This window comes from Seriola aureovittata, chromosome 10 (genome assembly GCF_021018895.1).
Source record: "Seriola aureovittata isolate HTS-2021-v1 ecotype China chromosome 10, ASM2101889v1, whole genome shotgun sequence".
NCBI classification, from domain to species: Eukaryota; Metazoa; Chordata; class Actinopteri; order Carangiformes; family Carangidae; genus Seriola; species Seriola aureovittata.
This window is the reverse complement of record NC_079373.1, coordinates 19,584,492-19,601,272: the sequence shown is the minus strand read 5'-3', so window position 1 is coordinate 19,601,272 and position 16,781 is coordinate 19,584,492. Positions and strand designations below refer to the sequence as shown.

The 16,781-nt window shown below is 39.1% G+C and overlaps 1 protein-coding gene across 1 annotated transcript; it reads right to left on the bottom strand.

Moving 5' to 3' along the window:
- Positions 1-6,914: 6,914 nt before the first annotated feature.
- On the bottom strand, positions 6,915-16,481 carry slc41a2a (solute carrier family 41 member 2a). The gene is made up of 11 exons (XM_056386436.1): positions 16,346-16,481; positions 14,766-15,207; positions 14,297-14,404; positions 13,147-13,218; positions 12,905-13,049; positions 11,946-12,092; positions 11,606-11,753; positions 10,835-10,914; positions 7,501-7,632; positions 7,250-7,398; positions 6,915-7,168 (listed from the first exon to the last, which is right to left on the bottom strand). Exons 2-11 carry the CDS (start codon positions 15,141-15,143, stop codon positions 6,992-6,994), a joined length of 1,536 nt encoding a protein of 511 aa, XP_056242411.1. The 5' UTR covers positions 15,144-15,207; positions 16,346-16,481; the 3' UTR covers positions 6,915-6,991.
- Positions 16,482-16,781: the final 300 nt, after the last annotated feature.

Below are 16,781 nucleotides of genomic sequence, written 5' to 3'. Positions count from 1 at the left end.
ATGTTTTTATTTCTTCAAAGGATAACAGGGCTGGTAAAAAAATACTACTTGTTTTTTTTTTTTTGGTACAGTTCAGGCGTAGAATACAGCGTAGGTTTCATTCTTGTTTGATTCATCTAAACTATCTCTAACTTTATTTTTTGTGACAAAGTATTCTGCAGCATAAGGCTCCCATATCATGTCCTGCAATTCATTATGAGCGCTGTAGTGTCATGTGTGTCTGTGTGCGTGCGTGCCTGCGTGCATGTGTGTGCGTGCGTGTGTGTGATAGAGAGAGACAGCCAGTATTCAAGACTTGTAGTTTCACAAAATGCTTTATGCTTTAAGAACATACTTTTCTTATGCGTAGTATTCAAGACTTGTTGCTTGTGAATACGGATGCAAGATGTCCTATTAGTTTTAAACTGCTGTTTCCATTAAAATATTATACATGCATCTTTAACATATTCCTCTGGGAAAGTCTACAACATAAAATTTTCCCACACCACCCTCTCATCAGGATGACCATGATGACCTCTAGACAATAACCCATTCAAGGGTAGGGGGCGGGTAGATTTCCAAACAAGCAGGCCTACAAGAATAAGACGCAAGGAGGGATACAGGGTATGTAGAACATTTTAAAAAAAGTCTCGGTGAATTTTTTGCTGCCTTTTTTTTTTTTTTTGTGTTAATGGGAGATTTATTTTTCCTAATTTTTCATAGGTCTGAGAGAGCCGTTAGCACCAGTACAGGAATCGGCTACTGTATCCCCTGGCAAGGCAGTGGACGAAACAGTTCAAGCTGTTGAAGCGCTTCAAAGGGAGTTGGACAGAACAACACGGGCGCATGATGACAACAACTGGATAATGTCCAATCATTTTTTCAGAATGATGCCTGGTTGAATAATAGAGCCAGTACACCGGTGACACACTTACAGCACTGAATTTGTTTGATGAGACTGTACAGTCACAGGCAAACAGTGGTATTCTCCATACAGTACCCTCATGTCTTAGGCAGGGGGATACTTTATCAGACACCCTATATGATCAGCTAGAGTTTAAAAACTCAGAAAAGTTGCCTGATTTAAGCACTGTTTATGGCCTATGTTTAGAGCTAAGCAATATAGAGGCTCCACAACTTCAGGGTCACCAGAGCGTAGCCGCTCAGTCACAGGGTGCCAATATAAACGGTCAATTCTATTCTATCTATATGGTTGATCAAAGAGCACTTTGATCAACCATATAGAAAACCATTTCAGCCAATTGGAGAACTCTTTGCGTGACTACGTAGATAACAACTTCAAACAATTGGAGACCTCTTTATTCAACACAATCCAGGCCCAAAGTGAAAAACTACAGATTTACACAGAAAAAATAATTAGGAGTCACGAAATTATAATCAGTGTTATGCGCAGGCTTTCAAATCAGATTCAGTAGATCTGGTGTTCGCAGTTGTCACTGTTGTTGTGTCATAGAGGTCATTTATTGGTTGAAAACATGCCCCCACCTAAAAAAAAATTTCAAACACAGTGATGTGTCCTGCTGGGGTATCGATAGCGATAGTGATAGTGATACCGATTTCCCTGATACTACCCAAGGTTGGCGTGCTAAAATTAACCTTTATGCATTGAAGAATTTTTATCCACCAGGTTCTGACATGTCATTTGACCATCCATTTGTCGATGGCTTGATTCACAACACAGAAGACTTAACATACTATTAGATCAAAGGGTTGCCCCTGTTGCTGCTGCTGCTACTAATGAATTTGAAATGCCACTTGTTTCTGCAATGTCTGAAAGTGCTGCTGCTGCAGCTGCTGCTGCTGCTGCAGCTGCAGCTGTGTCTGATGATAACTTGCAAATTGGTTCTGCAATGTCTGAAAGTGTTGCTGCTGCTGCTGCTGTTGCTGCTGCTGTGTCTTATGGTCACATGCCATATGATTTTATGATAGACCCCTACTTAGGCGTTGACGATCACAGGCCACTGCATGTGGATTAACAAAATAAAGCAAGGCATAAATAGGATAGTTGGGATACTTACAGTTCAGAAGAGCCATTAATGGTCTTTAGCCTGCTGTTAACTTTTGATAAAGACCAAGGCTAAGGTTCTGCAGTAGCAAATTTGCTACATAAATCAGAAATGAAGTTGTGTGATTCAGCCCCCAAGTTCTCAGTAAATAAGATACACAGACAGAATTCCTCAAGGGAAGAAGACTGATAAAGAAATAGCTGAAGGTAAAATTCTGAAGGTGAAGGCAATTCCAATGCACATATTTTCTGGCTGAATCACGACTGTTTTACTGTGTTCCTGGTCTTTGTCTAAGGCGGGCACCAAGTCGATGCATATATGTGTGATCAGGAAATGAACTCTGAAAGATTATCTCTGTGTGAAATCTTTATGATTGTGGTTTTTCTTCTGTCTTCAGTAACTTTTCCTTAAACAATGTTCATAGGCAAACACAGATACAGAACTTAACGTAACATGAGTGTCACACAGCTTTAATTGTTCAGATGACAAGGTACAGATCTGACGTGCAACAGGTTTGGAACCTCATAATCCTCTTCCACACAATGCTCCTCCTACAGGGATTGGATGTTACAGATTGGTCAGTATCCATACGCGGGGCTATCTGATTGGTCTAATACTGCAGCAAGTGTGTCATTACAGCCGTTGGTGGGAAAATACCCCAACTTTAGCCCTTCACACCATGGAAACTTCCTCCTGCAGGCCTGTACAGTGGTGTACCTGTCGCTACTCCCTCTACCTTTCTGAAAAGAAACAAAGAACAGTCAACATTAAAGATGCTTTCAGAAATCTGAAGGTCAAGATAATCTCCTTCACATTTCTAAATATTCTGTGCACAATTTAATCACATGTACTGTATAATGGCAATCTGACTATAGGCCTAATATGTTTGTCTCAGGCCTTGTACTTATTGTGTATATAACATAATTTTCCTTCCATTTGTTACCTGCATCAGAGCTATGACATCACTCCCTCTTTTGGGGCAGGAAGAGGGGAAATTTCAGTAAACAGAAAGGTGAAAGTGATGTGGGAGTGAGAAAACGAGTGTGGGCCAAGAGATAGTTGATCTCATTATGTATAATTAACATTGGCATAACCTCATTTGATTTATGCGTATCTGTAGCTTGGTCAGTTCTTCAAAAATGAAAACAGAAAGATGCTGGCGTTGAGAACATGACCCCAAGGGTTGGCTGTAATAATATGTCCCCATGCAGACTGATCTTATAACTGCATGCACACTTCCACTCACAGGTGGTATCGGTTATACAACAAAAAAGAGGACTATGCTAGGTTGCCGGATCATCCAACAGCAAAAAAAGCTGAGCCAGGTTCAGCTCTTCCTACAACGCAATGCACTTTGTCCAAGGTGTTGTAGTTTCTTCCGTAGCAATGATTTGAAGATGATGAAGGAATCTCCGCAGACACTGGCTCAGTTGTATATAAAAGGGTTTATTACAAGAAAGCATGGCAATCTTTTGACAAGCATCAAAACTGCCTGTGAGAGGATCCAAAGCCAAAAAGAATCTCCTCTTGTTTTTCCCCAAAACCATACAATTTATGGGCTTGGTAACCTCTAGATATATATTCATGACATAGCAAATTCCTAATAACCTAACATTTATGCCCGAACATGGTCATTCTATATGAAGATAAAAGATACCATCAATCCTTTTATTTAAAACAGATGTCAGCTTTAGTCTGGTAGACAGGAACAGAAGGGGTGCTCACCCACTTCTGACACCTGATCTTTCACCTAGAGTCTCCTCCTAAAAACACTCCTATCCTTCACTCACATAGCTGCTGGGACACAACAGTGTCACATTGGCCAATCAAATAAGTGCAAGTGTGCATTTCACATGGATGACAATGTAACATGAACACTGTCACTGTATTTCTATTGTTTCTTTGTATCGTTGTGACCAAAGATAAAATAGTTGCTGGCATGATGACTTCCCACAGTTGTAAAATCCTGATTATTACAAACTGTTTTGCATTGTTAGTTATAGTATCTGATAAGGTTTCAAACTAAATGGATTTATTACTTGTACTGGGCTTCCTGGATCAAATGCCATGTCTTGCCTGTAGGATACCTTAAAAAAGAGAATCATAAACCCCCTCTCCTCAAACTTGACAGTCTGACCCTGTGACTGGGAGGAGGCCTGACATCGGACAATCACCCCCAAAGATTAAGGATAGACTTTGTTCTTAGTCTCTTATGATCTGTGTTCTTTAACTGTCCTTTAACAGAAGGGAAGCATGTTTTTCACCCCTAGGCCAGACATCAACAAAATCCCTTCCTCTGGTAAGTCCAGCAGTAAGTCTAACATGTTCCAACGCCCGATCTCCATCCCTCCTGATAGTAACTCAGCCAAGACTAACTGAGCTGGGTAATTTATGACCATTATTGCTACACACTAGCTCAAGCACTGGTGCTGGCTCATCATCTGGTTCACACCAGAGCAAGTTCCTCCAGACACAGCAAGTTAAAAAAAAATATATATATATATTATATATATTATAATAGTTCTATTTCTCATTCACTCACACACACACACACACACACACACACACACACACACACACACACACTCAACTCAACACAACTCTGTCTATCTCTCTCAAATTTGAATTCATATTCAAATAAGCTTTAGTACTATGGTGGGTCAGAAACCTATAAGAGCAGTTACATGATACCTTTCGTCAAACCCTTTTTTAACATGTCCTCTCTTCCAATCAGAAGGTACCACGTTGGCAGCTAAGTCCCTCCACTCTTGTCCAATCAGAGAGCAGGACTTGCTGTAACTCCAACCTACATAGGAACCAGTTTGTGCCCTGCCAGGCATACATCCATGGTGCCAGGTCATAGATGGTATGGGAATATATTAATTAATTAATTAATTAATTAATTAGTATAAATCCTTACAGTCTCAATATGAGCCTTTCTAAGAAGTGTGAAGTCAAAAACTTCAAACTCAAAGTCAACAACAGCAGAAAAAAAACACTGCTCACCATGCCAACAGTCTCTCTTCTCTATCAGTCTCTCTCTCTCTTTCTCTCTCTCTCAAGCACACACACACACACTCACACACAACACCAACCTTTCTTCCTCTGTCATCTCTAGATAAGAGTCATAAACTACAACCGACATTCCAATCCTGAGTAGTAACCAGCAAAACACTCTCCACAGACACAGAGCTAAGGAATGCCCCTGTCAATCAAATTTGGGGTTAATGAATAAAGATCACCGTGGCCAGACGTTTTCCGCATGAAACAGCAGCTGTTTTACATAAGGTCTTTATGGTCGGTCTCTGTTTAGGCCTTTCTAAATCATCTCAAAAACTAAAAAAAATAAAGTTTGTGCGTAGATTCATCAACCTCCTCAAAACGCAATAGCATCTCCCAGTAAGTAGCCTAACCTTCTTCTTTGAATCAATGTTTATTTTATTTTTATTTTTTAAAGATTGCTCTTTTTAACCGAGATTTCGGACACAAAACTGCACACTGGCCTTTATCCCCACAAAATAGGTCAGTTTATGAGGATTGGGGCGATGGATAAACCCTGGTATATTGTTTATTTTTGGCTGGACCACAACAGCGGAGCCAGCCTGCATCAGTTTTAATGATGGCAGAGAGGAATGTTAGGAGAGGAAACAGATATAGTGAGGCTGATTTCTAGTTTCAGGGAAAACTAATTACACTGTCCATGTGTTGCAGGAGGTTAGATCTCACTCAGTATAGGTTATCCCAACCATATGAAAAGACAGTAGGTATTTTATGCCTTGCATGCTCAATCTGATCCTTCACTTAAATATGCTCATTCATGCAATTGATAAAGCTTAATGGCCAAAACTCTTGTTAAGGAATTATTTTCCCATGTGGAATAAATTTTCAGTGACTTGAATACATCACTTAGCATTAAAAAATATTCATTGCATTAAAGAAACATGTATTGTAATAAAGAGACTTGGATGTATGGTATAAGCTTGAGTAAATGAGTTGTGTAGTAGAGATAATGGTGATGAAAGAGCACTATGGGTGCTTCAATGGAGAAGTGTGTTTGTGACTTAATTTTTAGAGGACCAGAGATAAGCACAGACATGTATCTGTTACCAGTAAAAGGGAATAAAAAACCCACCTAAAGCCCAGAATGTTCCAATCTTAAATATCATGTCATAATATGAAAGTACAAACGTCAAGCCTAAGGCATGAAATGGTCAGGCATGCAAACGCCAAGACATGCAAAACACTATTATCTTTTAGGGACAAAAACAGGATGAACCTGAGGTGGACCTGACCTAATCATATTTCCATGTAAGGCAATAACTTGAATACCAGGAAATAATCAAGCAGCAACATCAGGAGCTGAAAAGTAGCCCCACACCGACCAAAGGTTCGCTGACATACGCCAAGACAAACTGACGACTGTTGGTTTTAAGAGTCTAAATCTCTAAGAGTCATAAATGTCCGAAATTGAAATCGGAGGCTGAAAAAACAGTGCGTGACACAGAGGGAGGGGGGAGGACCGACAGCCAGTATTCAAGACTTGTTGTTTCACAAAGGGCTTTATGCTTTAAGAACATACGATTCTCACACGTAGTATTCAAGACTTGTTGCTTGTGAATGTGGATGCATGATGTCCTATTCATTTAAAACCGCTGTTTCACAAAGGTATTATACACGCCCCCCTCACACCTCAGTGCACATCTTTAACATATCCCCCCTGGGAAAGACTACTACATTAAATTTTCCCACAGCCCCCACTCATCAGGATGACCTTGATGACAATAACCAATTCAAGGGGGCGGGGCTTGAGAGGTCATCCATCAAAATTTTTGTCAAAAGGTGAACAATATACTGTATATCTCTGAGAAGGAATAAATCAATCATTGCCTTTGATGATTTTTTGTTGTCCTTTTATTTATTATTTTACCGCCCTAAGTGATGTTTTCATGTATTTGTTCTTCCGCAAGCCTTCTCTTGTTTTGAGCCTACACACTGCCTGAATCACCAACGCACCACAGCATGAGAAAGGCAAGAGAGAGGAGAGCAGTCCCTAGAAGGTCTCCGAGGGCTGTGAGGTAGGGTATTGAGTAACTGTCGGGGTCTTTATGCCTCCGCCATAGACAGTGGACCATACAGTCAGCTATACACAGCAGGGTGAAGACCTAGGAGACAGACACATGAGATTTATTGTAGAACAGTTGATGTTGTCTGCAGAGGGAAATATAACTACACGTCGGACTCACCTGAATCAGGGAAGCAGACAAGAAGGCGACGGTTAAGAGAGGACTGGGCAAAGTGCGGCCTCCTTTCATCAGGTGGATGGTGAGTAAGAAGATCAATTGACCGGGGATGACCAAAAGAAGCAGAATCTGGGCGGATCGATGGTTTGCTCCTGCCATGACAAAGCTGACGAAGCTCAGATTATGTGTGTGTATGTGCATATGGGAAAACTCTAAACACCTTTATTTATACAATTTGACCATGTGATCTTCACCTGAACCAAAGAAAGTGCGGCACGGGTTGTAGCAGCTCTTACGGTCCTCAGGAACCTCTCCAGGTGAGAAATTCAAATGCAGATTGGTAGAAATACGACTAGACTGTATGGAGACGAGGTTTCCCCCAATACCTGAGAAGAAAAGAAAAGGTGGGGGCAGGATTAACAGAAAGGCCATATGCAACAAACCTACTGTTTGGCATGTAGTAACAACAAAGAATGTGATAAAAAAATTGAATGACCACCTCAAGGTTGCATGCCTCCACCAACCAGTCAAGTTACAGGGAATCACTTTATCTTTTTTATCCTATGAGACATTTCTGTTAAATTATGTCATGATTTGCATATGAATTCTTGAATTATGGACAAAAATGTGTCTTGTGAAGTTACAGTGGCCTCATTGCCCTTTGACCACCAAATTATAATCAGTTCATCCTTGAGTACAAGTGGAAGTTTGTAACAGACCAAAGGAAATTCCCTCTGGGGGTTCCTGATATATCTCATTCACAAACACGTAAGGTCACTGTGACCTTTGACCTTTGATCACCAAAATCTAATCAGTTCGTTTTTGTGTCCAAGTGAATTGTAGCGGAAATATCTGGCTGGCATAAGGCATTAAAGGAGTTCATTGTAAGGACATACAGAGTTATGGACCCAAAATTGACACTTTGTTACTCTTCCCACCATCAAACTATGAAATTGATAGGAAACAGAAACCCCTCTCACAACCAGACCATGGGGTCAAAGGGTCACCTCCAGAGGATCAACAAATGGACACCAGGCAAACTGAGAGCACAGGCAAAATCTCCAGTTTGTAACAATAAGACTCTGTGTATTGATATTTGATTGTTTCTTATATTGGAAACTAACACTAAAAGGACTGAGTATCACTAAGGTGTGACTCCTGGCCTCTCTGTGCCATGCATGAACACACACACCCACCCTCCCTTCCTCTGCCCCTCTCTAGATAAGAGTCATAAACTACGACCCACATTCCAATCCTGGGTAGTAACCAGCAGAACTCTCTTCACAAACACAGATCTGAGGAAGAAAATGAAATGAAATATCTAACTGTTGAAAAAAATATCACATTCATAAGAATGGGGTGTATGAATGGATGGACACCCGAAAACATAATGCCCCCGCTTCAATTTGGCTGGTTTATTCATGCACAGAGGACAGATCTGGTGCAGGGTACACCACGTCTCTCACTGAGTAACACAACTTTGAATGCTTATATAGTCGTTTGCTCTCGAGGAATGTGACTATCAGATGATGACGTCGAGACTTTCACATCTGTGTCTCCTCATATCTGTCACTTTTATTACTTCGAGTCCATCGGGGGGTCCATGATTAAAGTCTCTAAAAGATGTAGATACAACAACAGTCAACAATATAACAATAAAGTCCAGATGTGTAAGGGGTGTCCTGCTCACCCCAAAGGTCAGCAGTTCACCCAAGGCAGACATCCCTCATACACCAACGTCAAAGTTATATACATGCAAAACTATTAATACCTTACAGCTTCTAAATTGCAGAAGTAAACAGAGTCCTAAGTAGGTTAATTAAGAAAGGAGAGCATTACAATTGTGGGAGCACAATGCCAGAGCACTCCATGAGTTTAGCTTTGCACAGTGTCAGACTCAAGCGAGACAGCTTAGAACAAAAAAGCAGAACCGTTATTGTAATCTTTTTCCTTGTGAAAACCTTACGCCTACTTTACATTAGCCACAACACAACCCACCGCCGACTGTTTCGTTCAGAGATTTGGGTGTAGTATACTAGTAGCTGATAATGTGTTCTTGAGCGGTGTTAGGGGAGAGCACAGGTCATGGGTGCATCCTGACCAGGATAAGAAAAGAAGAGACATAGCTACTTTACTGAAGACACTACTGTCGCCAACTTGTGGGGATTTTTCATCTTGCATCTGATTTGATATTCTTGTTGTGACTTTTGATTCTTGTTTTTCTCCTTTGATTTTGATATTCTTATGAGTAGTTACATTTGACTTTTACATTTTTACCCTTTATATGTCATTTTAATCATATTTGATCTCATGTAAACCTTTTTTTTTTACTTTTTAAATAAATTTAATCTCATGTTATTCTTTTTTAATCTTTTAATGATATTTAATCTCATGTCATCAAGTTAAAGCTCATGTAATACTTTTTATCATTCTTTAAATAAGGTTTAATCTTATGTAATCCTTTTTCTTACTTTTGAATCAAGTGTAATCTCATGTAATCCTTTTTATTTTTGAAATGTTTTCATTTAGAAGATTTTGTGCTCCCGAATAAAGCTACTGAATAAAACTAAGTAGACTGTCCTGATCCATTGAAAAGGCAGAATCTTTTATTTGGTCCCGTCCCTCCAGTTAAGAAATGTCAATGGTTAATTATCGGTTTACTGTTATAGTAAACTGTCATTAAAATGTAACTCAGCATTATTAAAATGTACTCTGCATTATAAATATACTAAATGTTAAACCTATAAACTCAATATAGCAGCTATATCCACAAATAACTTACTAATTTTACAATATGCCTATCTCAGACATGGACACACCACAGTTTTCAAAACTGGACAGTGTGGTATCTTGGCTGAAATATGAGTACAGGATGGAAATGTTATGGAGGATACTCTAGGAGTAAAGGCCGGGGGCCTGAAGAGGGGGAGTACCTCTCCTGGCTTCCACATCCTTGCATTGCTCAACATGGACTTTTGTACAACGTGGCAAGTTTTATGTTATCATCTATCTGTACTCAGAGAATAACCATGTATGGACATAAATGTTGGTTAGGATTTGGCCAAGAGGTATCAAGAGAATATTCAGCCTATAAATTGTATGGGTTTGGGACAAACGGGGGGAGATCCTTTTTGGCCTTGGGTCCTCTCACAGGCTGTTTTTGATGCTTGTTCAACGATGCTGTGCCTTTTTGTAATAAACCTTTTTATATACAACTGAGCCGGTGTCAGCAGAGATTCCTTCATCATCATCACATCATTGCAAGAGAAGAAACAACAACAGTCTGAAATCAAAGGCTACAAAAACCCTTATGAGCTATTACAAAACACAAGTTAACAGTTAACAGTTAACTGGCACATTTTCCTCCTTTACTTTCCCTCCTCTAAGAGCTCAAATATGCGGACATGGTGTGTCTGTCTTGAGAATTTGCACAAGGCCACTGGGAATTGAAAAGTGATTTGTGTATCCCCACATGCACGGCAAAGCATCTTAAAGGATTTAACCATTTAAGCGTTTTTAAGTCTGTATTTTTACAAAAACACAAATCATAAAAGCACTTTCAGAACTTTAAAAACTTTAACTACTCACCATTTATCACTGGAGCATAAACTATGATTCCTGCCAAGTTTGGATCTGACACAGACTTGTCCAGAATAAGCCCTCCAATACTAAAAGAAGGAAAACCAAAATAAAAGCTTTACATTTCCTGCATATTACTGGCACATTAACACATTAACTAGCTCATTAATAAGAATCTGAGTGTGGATTATGAATTATGAAAATAGAACATTTGATTACGGATTATGTTTGGAAAGAAGAGTGATTCCCGATGAGGGAGTGAATAAACAGAGAGGTCAAAAGAGAAAGCTTTTTCATTTTTTACTTTCTGTTTTATGTAAAACCTTTTAATAAAATTAATACAAAACTGTATTAATATCCTTTTGCATTATTTGGACTTTTGCTAGATTGACTACTATTTGCTTAACATTTTAAATCCTTGTCACATCGTCTTGCTAGTTTCTTTCTGAAAACAATTGCTTCTTTATTTTGGTCTATATGTCATTTAATGATGGCATAATGATGGAATATATATATATATATATATATATATATATATATATATATGTGTGTGTGTGTGTGTAGTGTAGCTCATTATGTGGATGACGAAGGAGTACTATTGTTCTTTAACAACAGATCGGATGGTTATGATGAATGTTTTTATTTTCAACCTTAAGGCCTGGACTGTTTCATGCCAAGGAAAAATGTAAAAATCTAATAATTTACTTTATCTATATACTTCAATATTCACACCACACCTACATGCATAGAAAGAGTAAGTTACAACATTGAGGTGAGTACCTGCTGATGACCATTGCTGTAATGATTGGCTCCCAGCCTGTGCGGAGCAGAATATGACTGGCTGGGTGTTTGGAGGCGATGACCACCCAGAGAGGGATCAGGCACAAAAGTAACATATCCACCAGGTAAAGCACATAGGGATACAGATCTGTGAAGAGAAAAAGTCATTATGTATACTTTCTACAAGCGCTCACTCTGAAACTGAAAAACAGATCTTTGTGGATGTGGAACAAGGGTTAAAAGTGCCATCTGTTGGCCAGAACTGAAAACTGCATGACCTCTGGCTCATAGAGAGACCAAGTGTTGCAGAATCAATCTTCTTGTCTTCATCCTCCTTTACCTGTGAAAGAGTAGAACCACTGACCGCAGCAGGCCAGCAAGGCAAGAGTGATGAGATCTCCAAAGCTTGCCGCCATGGGCGTCGCCACGTTGTCAGGGTTGATTCCCATTCGCTTAGAGCCAGTGATCACTGCCACTATGATGATACCTTGAGGGGTTTAAAGAAAAGGTAAAGCTCTTAATGTATGAGGTGACACTGAAGAAGTCCTGAGGGTGTTCATTTTGTCAGAATATATGTGTTTATTATATGTGTATACAAATGTTTGTCTATGGTGTTATATAAAGAAAGAAACATGAAGCGTGACAAACAGAAGAGATATGATTTGGAGACCAAAGGGAAGGTAAAGAGGGGCCCAGAAGTCCCACCTGTGCATGGAGCCCATAATTCCCAGCTTTACCTCTGTCTCTGTGGCACTGAGGTTTTGATAATCTCTCTATGCTGAAATTTATTCACACATTCTGAAACCAAACATGAAAAACTCCATGTAAAATAGATTTAAATGTTTTAAATGTGCCTCTTGTTCATATTCCCATTTCTAGAATAATTTGTGTCATGAAGAACAGCTCACTGAACATCTTCTGAAAAAGTGCTTATTAGCAATCAAGGAAGTTTTCCTCTGGAAAAAAAAGAAAGACTCAGTTTGAGGAGGCTTAAAGAAAGAAGTAATGATGAGAAAGAATGATAGGATGTATGACACTAGTCCTAAACAGAGAGATGAGAGAATGGATGACACAGAGACAAGGGGGTTAACACCTGTAAATGTATAATGTTTGTGTGATAGTTAATTAAACATGTGAATTTTTGAGGTCATGGGCAAAACAGAGAGGAAGAAAACTAGGACTTCAAAATGTTTTAAACAGATGTAATAGTGATGTGTGTATAGCTGTATTTTTGCACCCATCAAAGCTTTTCACACTGAAGGAAAGATCAAGGACGATGGTTCAAAGTTGTGTTGTTACCTTGCAGCAATGAAGCCACAAAGGCTGTACAAACACTGGTTGAACACAAAAGCGCTACATGATTAAAGGGCATCTTTCCTTCTGCCATCCAGCCCAAGACAGTCGCCATCAGGGAGGCTAACAGGCCCAGCACTGTGGCTTGAAGCTATAAAATCAGAGTGGTCATATTAAACATCCACAAGTTTTAGTGGACTGGAATAAAATTAAGCAGATAAACAGGTAATGATGTAAAAATGATGTACCTGCTTGAGCGCCAGGTTCCCAACAATCAGCATCCACTTTTCTCTGGCAGAGTCCATTTTCCCTGCATTCACCTGACAACATCACAAGTAGCCTATATTATCTCAATAAATATGGATGTTTGAACATTAACATTTCCATGACAACTGCACAACCTCATTTAGTTGATGAAGATCATGTGATATGATTGAAAGCTCCAGCTGTTTACAAAGTTTGAAGTTAAATAGATACACATTGTTGATAATGTTACAACACAAGATCAGACAAGATGGAATTTCATATTTAAAAACATATTTTTCAAATCTTTGCAGAGGCACTAATAATTTTGATACATACTAAAATCCAACATAACAAGTAAATGTAAAGCTAAATGGAAAAAACTAGAGCCTTGCAAATAAAAATGTGATTAATTTTCGTATTAGCAGACAAAATTAAAAAATTTAACATGGAATAAAAAAATTAAAAAAAAGCTAAATAATTCCTTAAAACAGCTGAGCACAATAGTATTTAGAAGGAAATGGCGCATTAATAGGGAACTATTTTCAGCAGCGGAATAACACATACTTTAGGCTCTAGTATTATTCATAGCACCAGAATGGGATGGACTCAAAATAAAATACAGTGTCCATGTTCATCATAAGCAAATGTTTTTTTTTTTTTAAATATATGTTACAGTAATGGATGATAATTACCATGACATTTGATCATTATATTATTATTATTATTGGACTGTTGTTAGCATTGATTCGTCCTGCAGAATATTGTATTGTAAGCTGATGTCCTGCTGTGGTCTTCACAGCTCTGTGAGGAGTTTCACACCCATGATGCAAGAGGGCAAAAATATTGTTCTGAGAAAGAAGCTGTATCAGTTCATGTATTTTTGCCTCTCTTTATTTATTTATTTATTTCACTGAATATATTTTAAGCTATATGTTTTATTGTGTTAACTGTTCTCTTATACTGTATGTAATTTACTCAATATATGTCACCTATGCCTCTGTAGTAAATAGTTGACTGACAAGATGTCCCTTTTTACGTGTTATCATGGTGAGCTTGTGAGTTCATTAAATTGCTGTCTAGTGTGCACATCTCTCTCTCTTTCTCTCTCTCCCTCTCTCTGTGTGTGTGTGTGTGTGTGTGTGTGACACTCACAGCAGTTGAGAGTCTGGAGGCCAGAGTCATTTCCAGGTTCCCCTTCATGCCTAATACAGCAGGGACCAGGATGAAGATCTCTGTGATTTCCTGGAACACGTCCCAGTTCTGCCGTGAACACACACACACACACACACACACACACACACACACACACACACACACACACACACACACACACAGTGCAAAATAAATGAGCCACAGTCAACACCACAAAAACACAATAAATCCTCTTTATTCAAAATAAACACACAAATTTACAATTTAAAGGAGTTTTTATTTATTTTCTCTCTCTCTCTCCTTCCCCTCTCTTCACCTCTCTACTTATTTGAAAATTGAGAATGTTTTCAATATCTTGTCTGCTTGATTTAGCAACTAGGCATTTGGAAAGACTAGAAATGATGACTTTCCATGGGACATCACTCTTAAAAACCTCTTTGTCCTCCTCAGCATTTGGCCGTTTCCTCACCTGAACCACATCCAGCAAAATCCCAGCAGAGACTGTCCCAAGCCCAGCCAGCAGAAATGGCACCAGGATCTGCAGCACCATGGAACAGATGGACTCTGCAGGTACAACCGGGCGATCTGCATCCTTTGCTCTCGCGGATCCACTGATCGTTGACCGACCGTAAAGTTGATTGGGGAGCAGAAAGTCTGTCTCACTGTACTCCTGTGGCTCATAATGGAGACTGGTGTGGACAGGTGAAATATTCCCATTAGAGCTGAAATGTTGTGGACTTCCAGAGTGTTGGGATAAGGATCTGTTTGATCTGTACTGTTGGTTGGGGCTTCTTCCCCCAGAGCTGCTTGTGGGCTGTTGCTTATCCTGTGACTGTGGGACAACCATGGTGTAAAGTTGAGTTTTTGCAGGATGTTATTCCTGCTGCTCCAGCTCCTGAGAATCTCCTACACTGGTCACACACAGTTGGCAAAAAGAGGATGATGATTTGCTTTGAAAAGAGTTCATTAACAAGGTTGACAATACAGCAATACAAGAGATATAACTGTTATAACAACATCTGTGACTTACAAAATACACAACAGAAAAAAGGTTCTCCTTCTACACCACTACATACCAGCAATGTCCTGAAATAAGACAGAATAAACTGCACAGAAGCAGAAATAAATAAATAATAATTAAGAGTTGGTGGATGCATGGCAGTGTTACATTACCAATAGCTGCTACAATGAGGATCTGTAATATAAAAGGACTTCTAAACTTTTTTCACTTCCATGAAAAATCAAGTTTGCAACTTTGGCATGTTGAACATATTGCTGTTGCATGAGGCTGTTTCAGAGTCATCTGATGGCAGAGATTGCCTGCATTATCATTCTTCATGCCTCTTTCCCATCAGCAACACTGAGGCTATGTTGTCTGACAGAGACAATGCACTTCATTTGACATTCCTAAGAGATGATCAGGTACGAAAAGGCTGAGCTCACCAAGTTGTAAGAGAGGAATTGTACAACATGTTTTTTAACAGTAAAAATGTCAGTGGATCAAAAATACGCTCAATAATCAGCTTTATCCCATTGAAAAGGCTTGAATGAATTGTAACTTTACTATATTCTTAACCATGGTTTGGCAGCTGAGAAAATATAACTTTGCATTATTGTATAATGTTAAATATTCATACTAATGATAATCCAAGCAATATCTAATCAAAATGCTCAGCAAAGTTACAAGCACACTTTGCGAAAGTCAGCACAGTATGATGATCAGAAGTACATAAAGCAAAGCAGGGTACATCAAACAGACACTGTATTATGAAAGTCTTTCTACAGTTTGGCAAGAACCAGCTCTGAGATCACGATCCAAGAGTTAAGGCCAAAATAAGAACTTCAAATAGAGTTTTAATTCTCGTATCAAATTAATTTGCAATGCCTAGTTTCTTGTGTATCTCCTAGTATCTCCAGTATCTGTGTTTTCATATATTATATGAAAACACAGATACTTCATGCAAAAGAAATATGTCAATATTCTTTTTATTTTAATACTCTGAGCAACATAGTTAGGAGTAGTATAGAAGAGTAAAAAAAGGGCCTTACCCTTAATTTGAAACTGTAGGAGTAGAAGAGGCATCTGTTCTCACACTCCAGTGCTGACCTTGACTCTTCCTCGTGGCCTCTGTCGTCCTCTGAATGGTGTGCTGAGTCTTCGCTGTGGCATTACCCTAACCCCTCCTACACACACACAAACATACACACAAACACACACACACACACACACACACACACACACACACACACCACATAACTCTCACTCTCTTGCGCCCTATACCATGTCTTGTGCATGCATATTCAAATACAGTGACAGCCTGTGTATAGCCCTGCAGACTGCAGGATATACACATATTTGACAGTTCTTTGTTAAGAGCAGTCCAGTGCTGGCCTGAGAATGTATTATAGCGAAGTTGTTATGGTTGTTGTTCCTTCACATGGAATGTATTGTCTTATTTTTACTTATCTTAACATTAATTTTTTA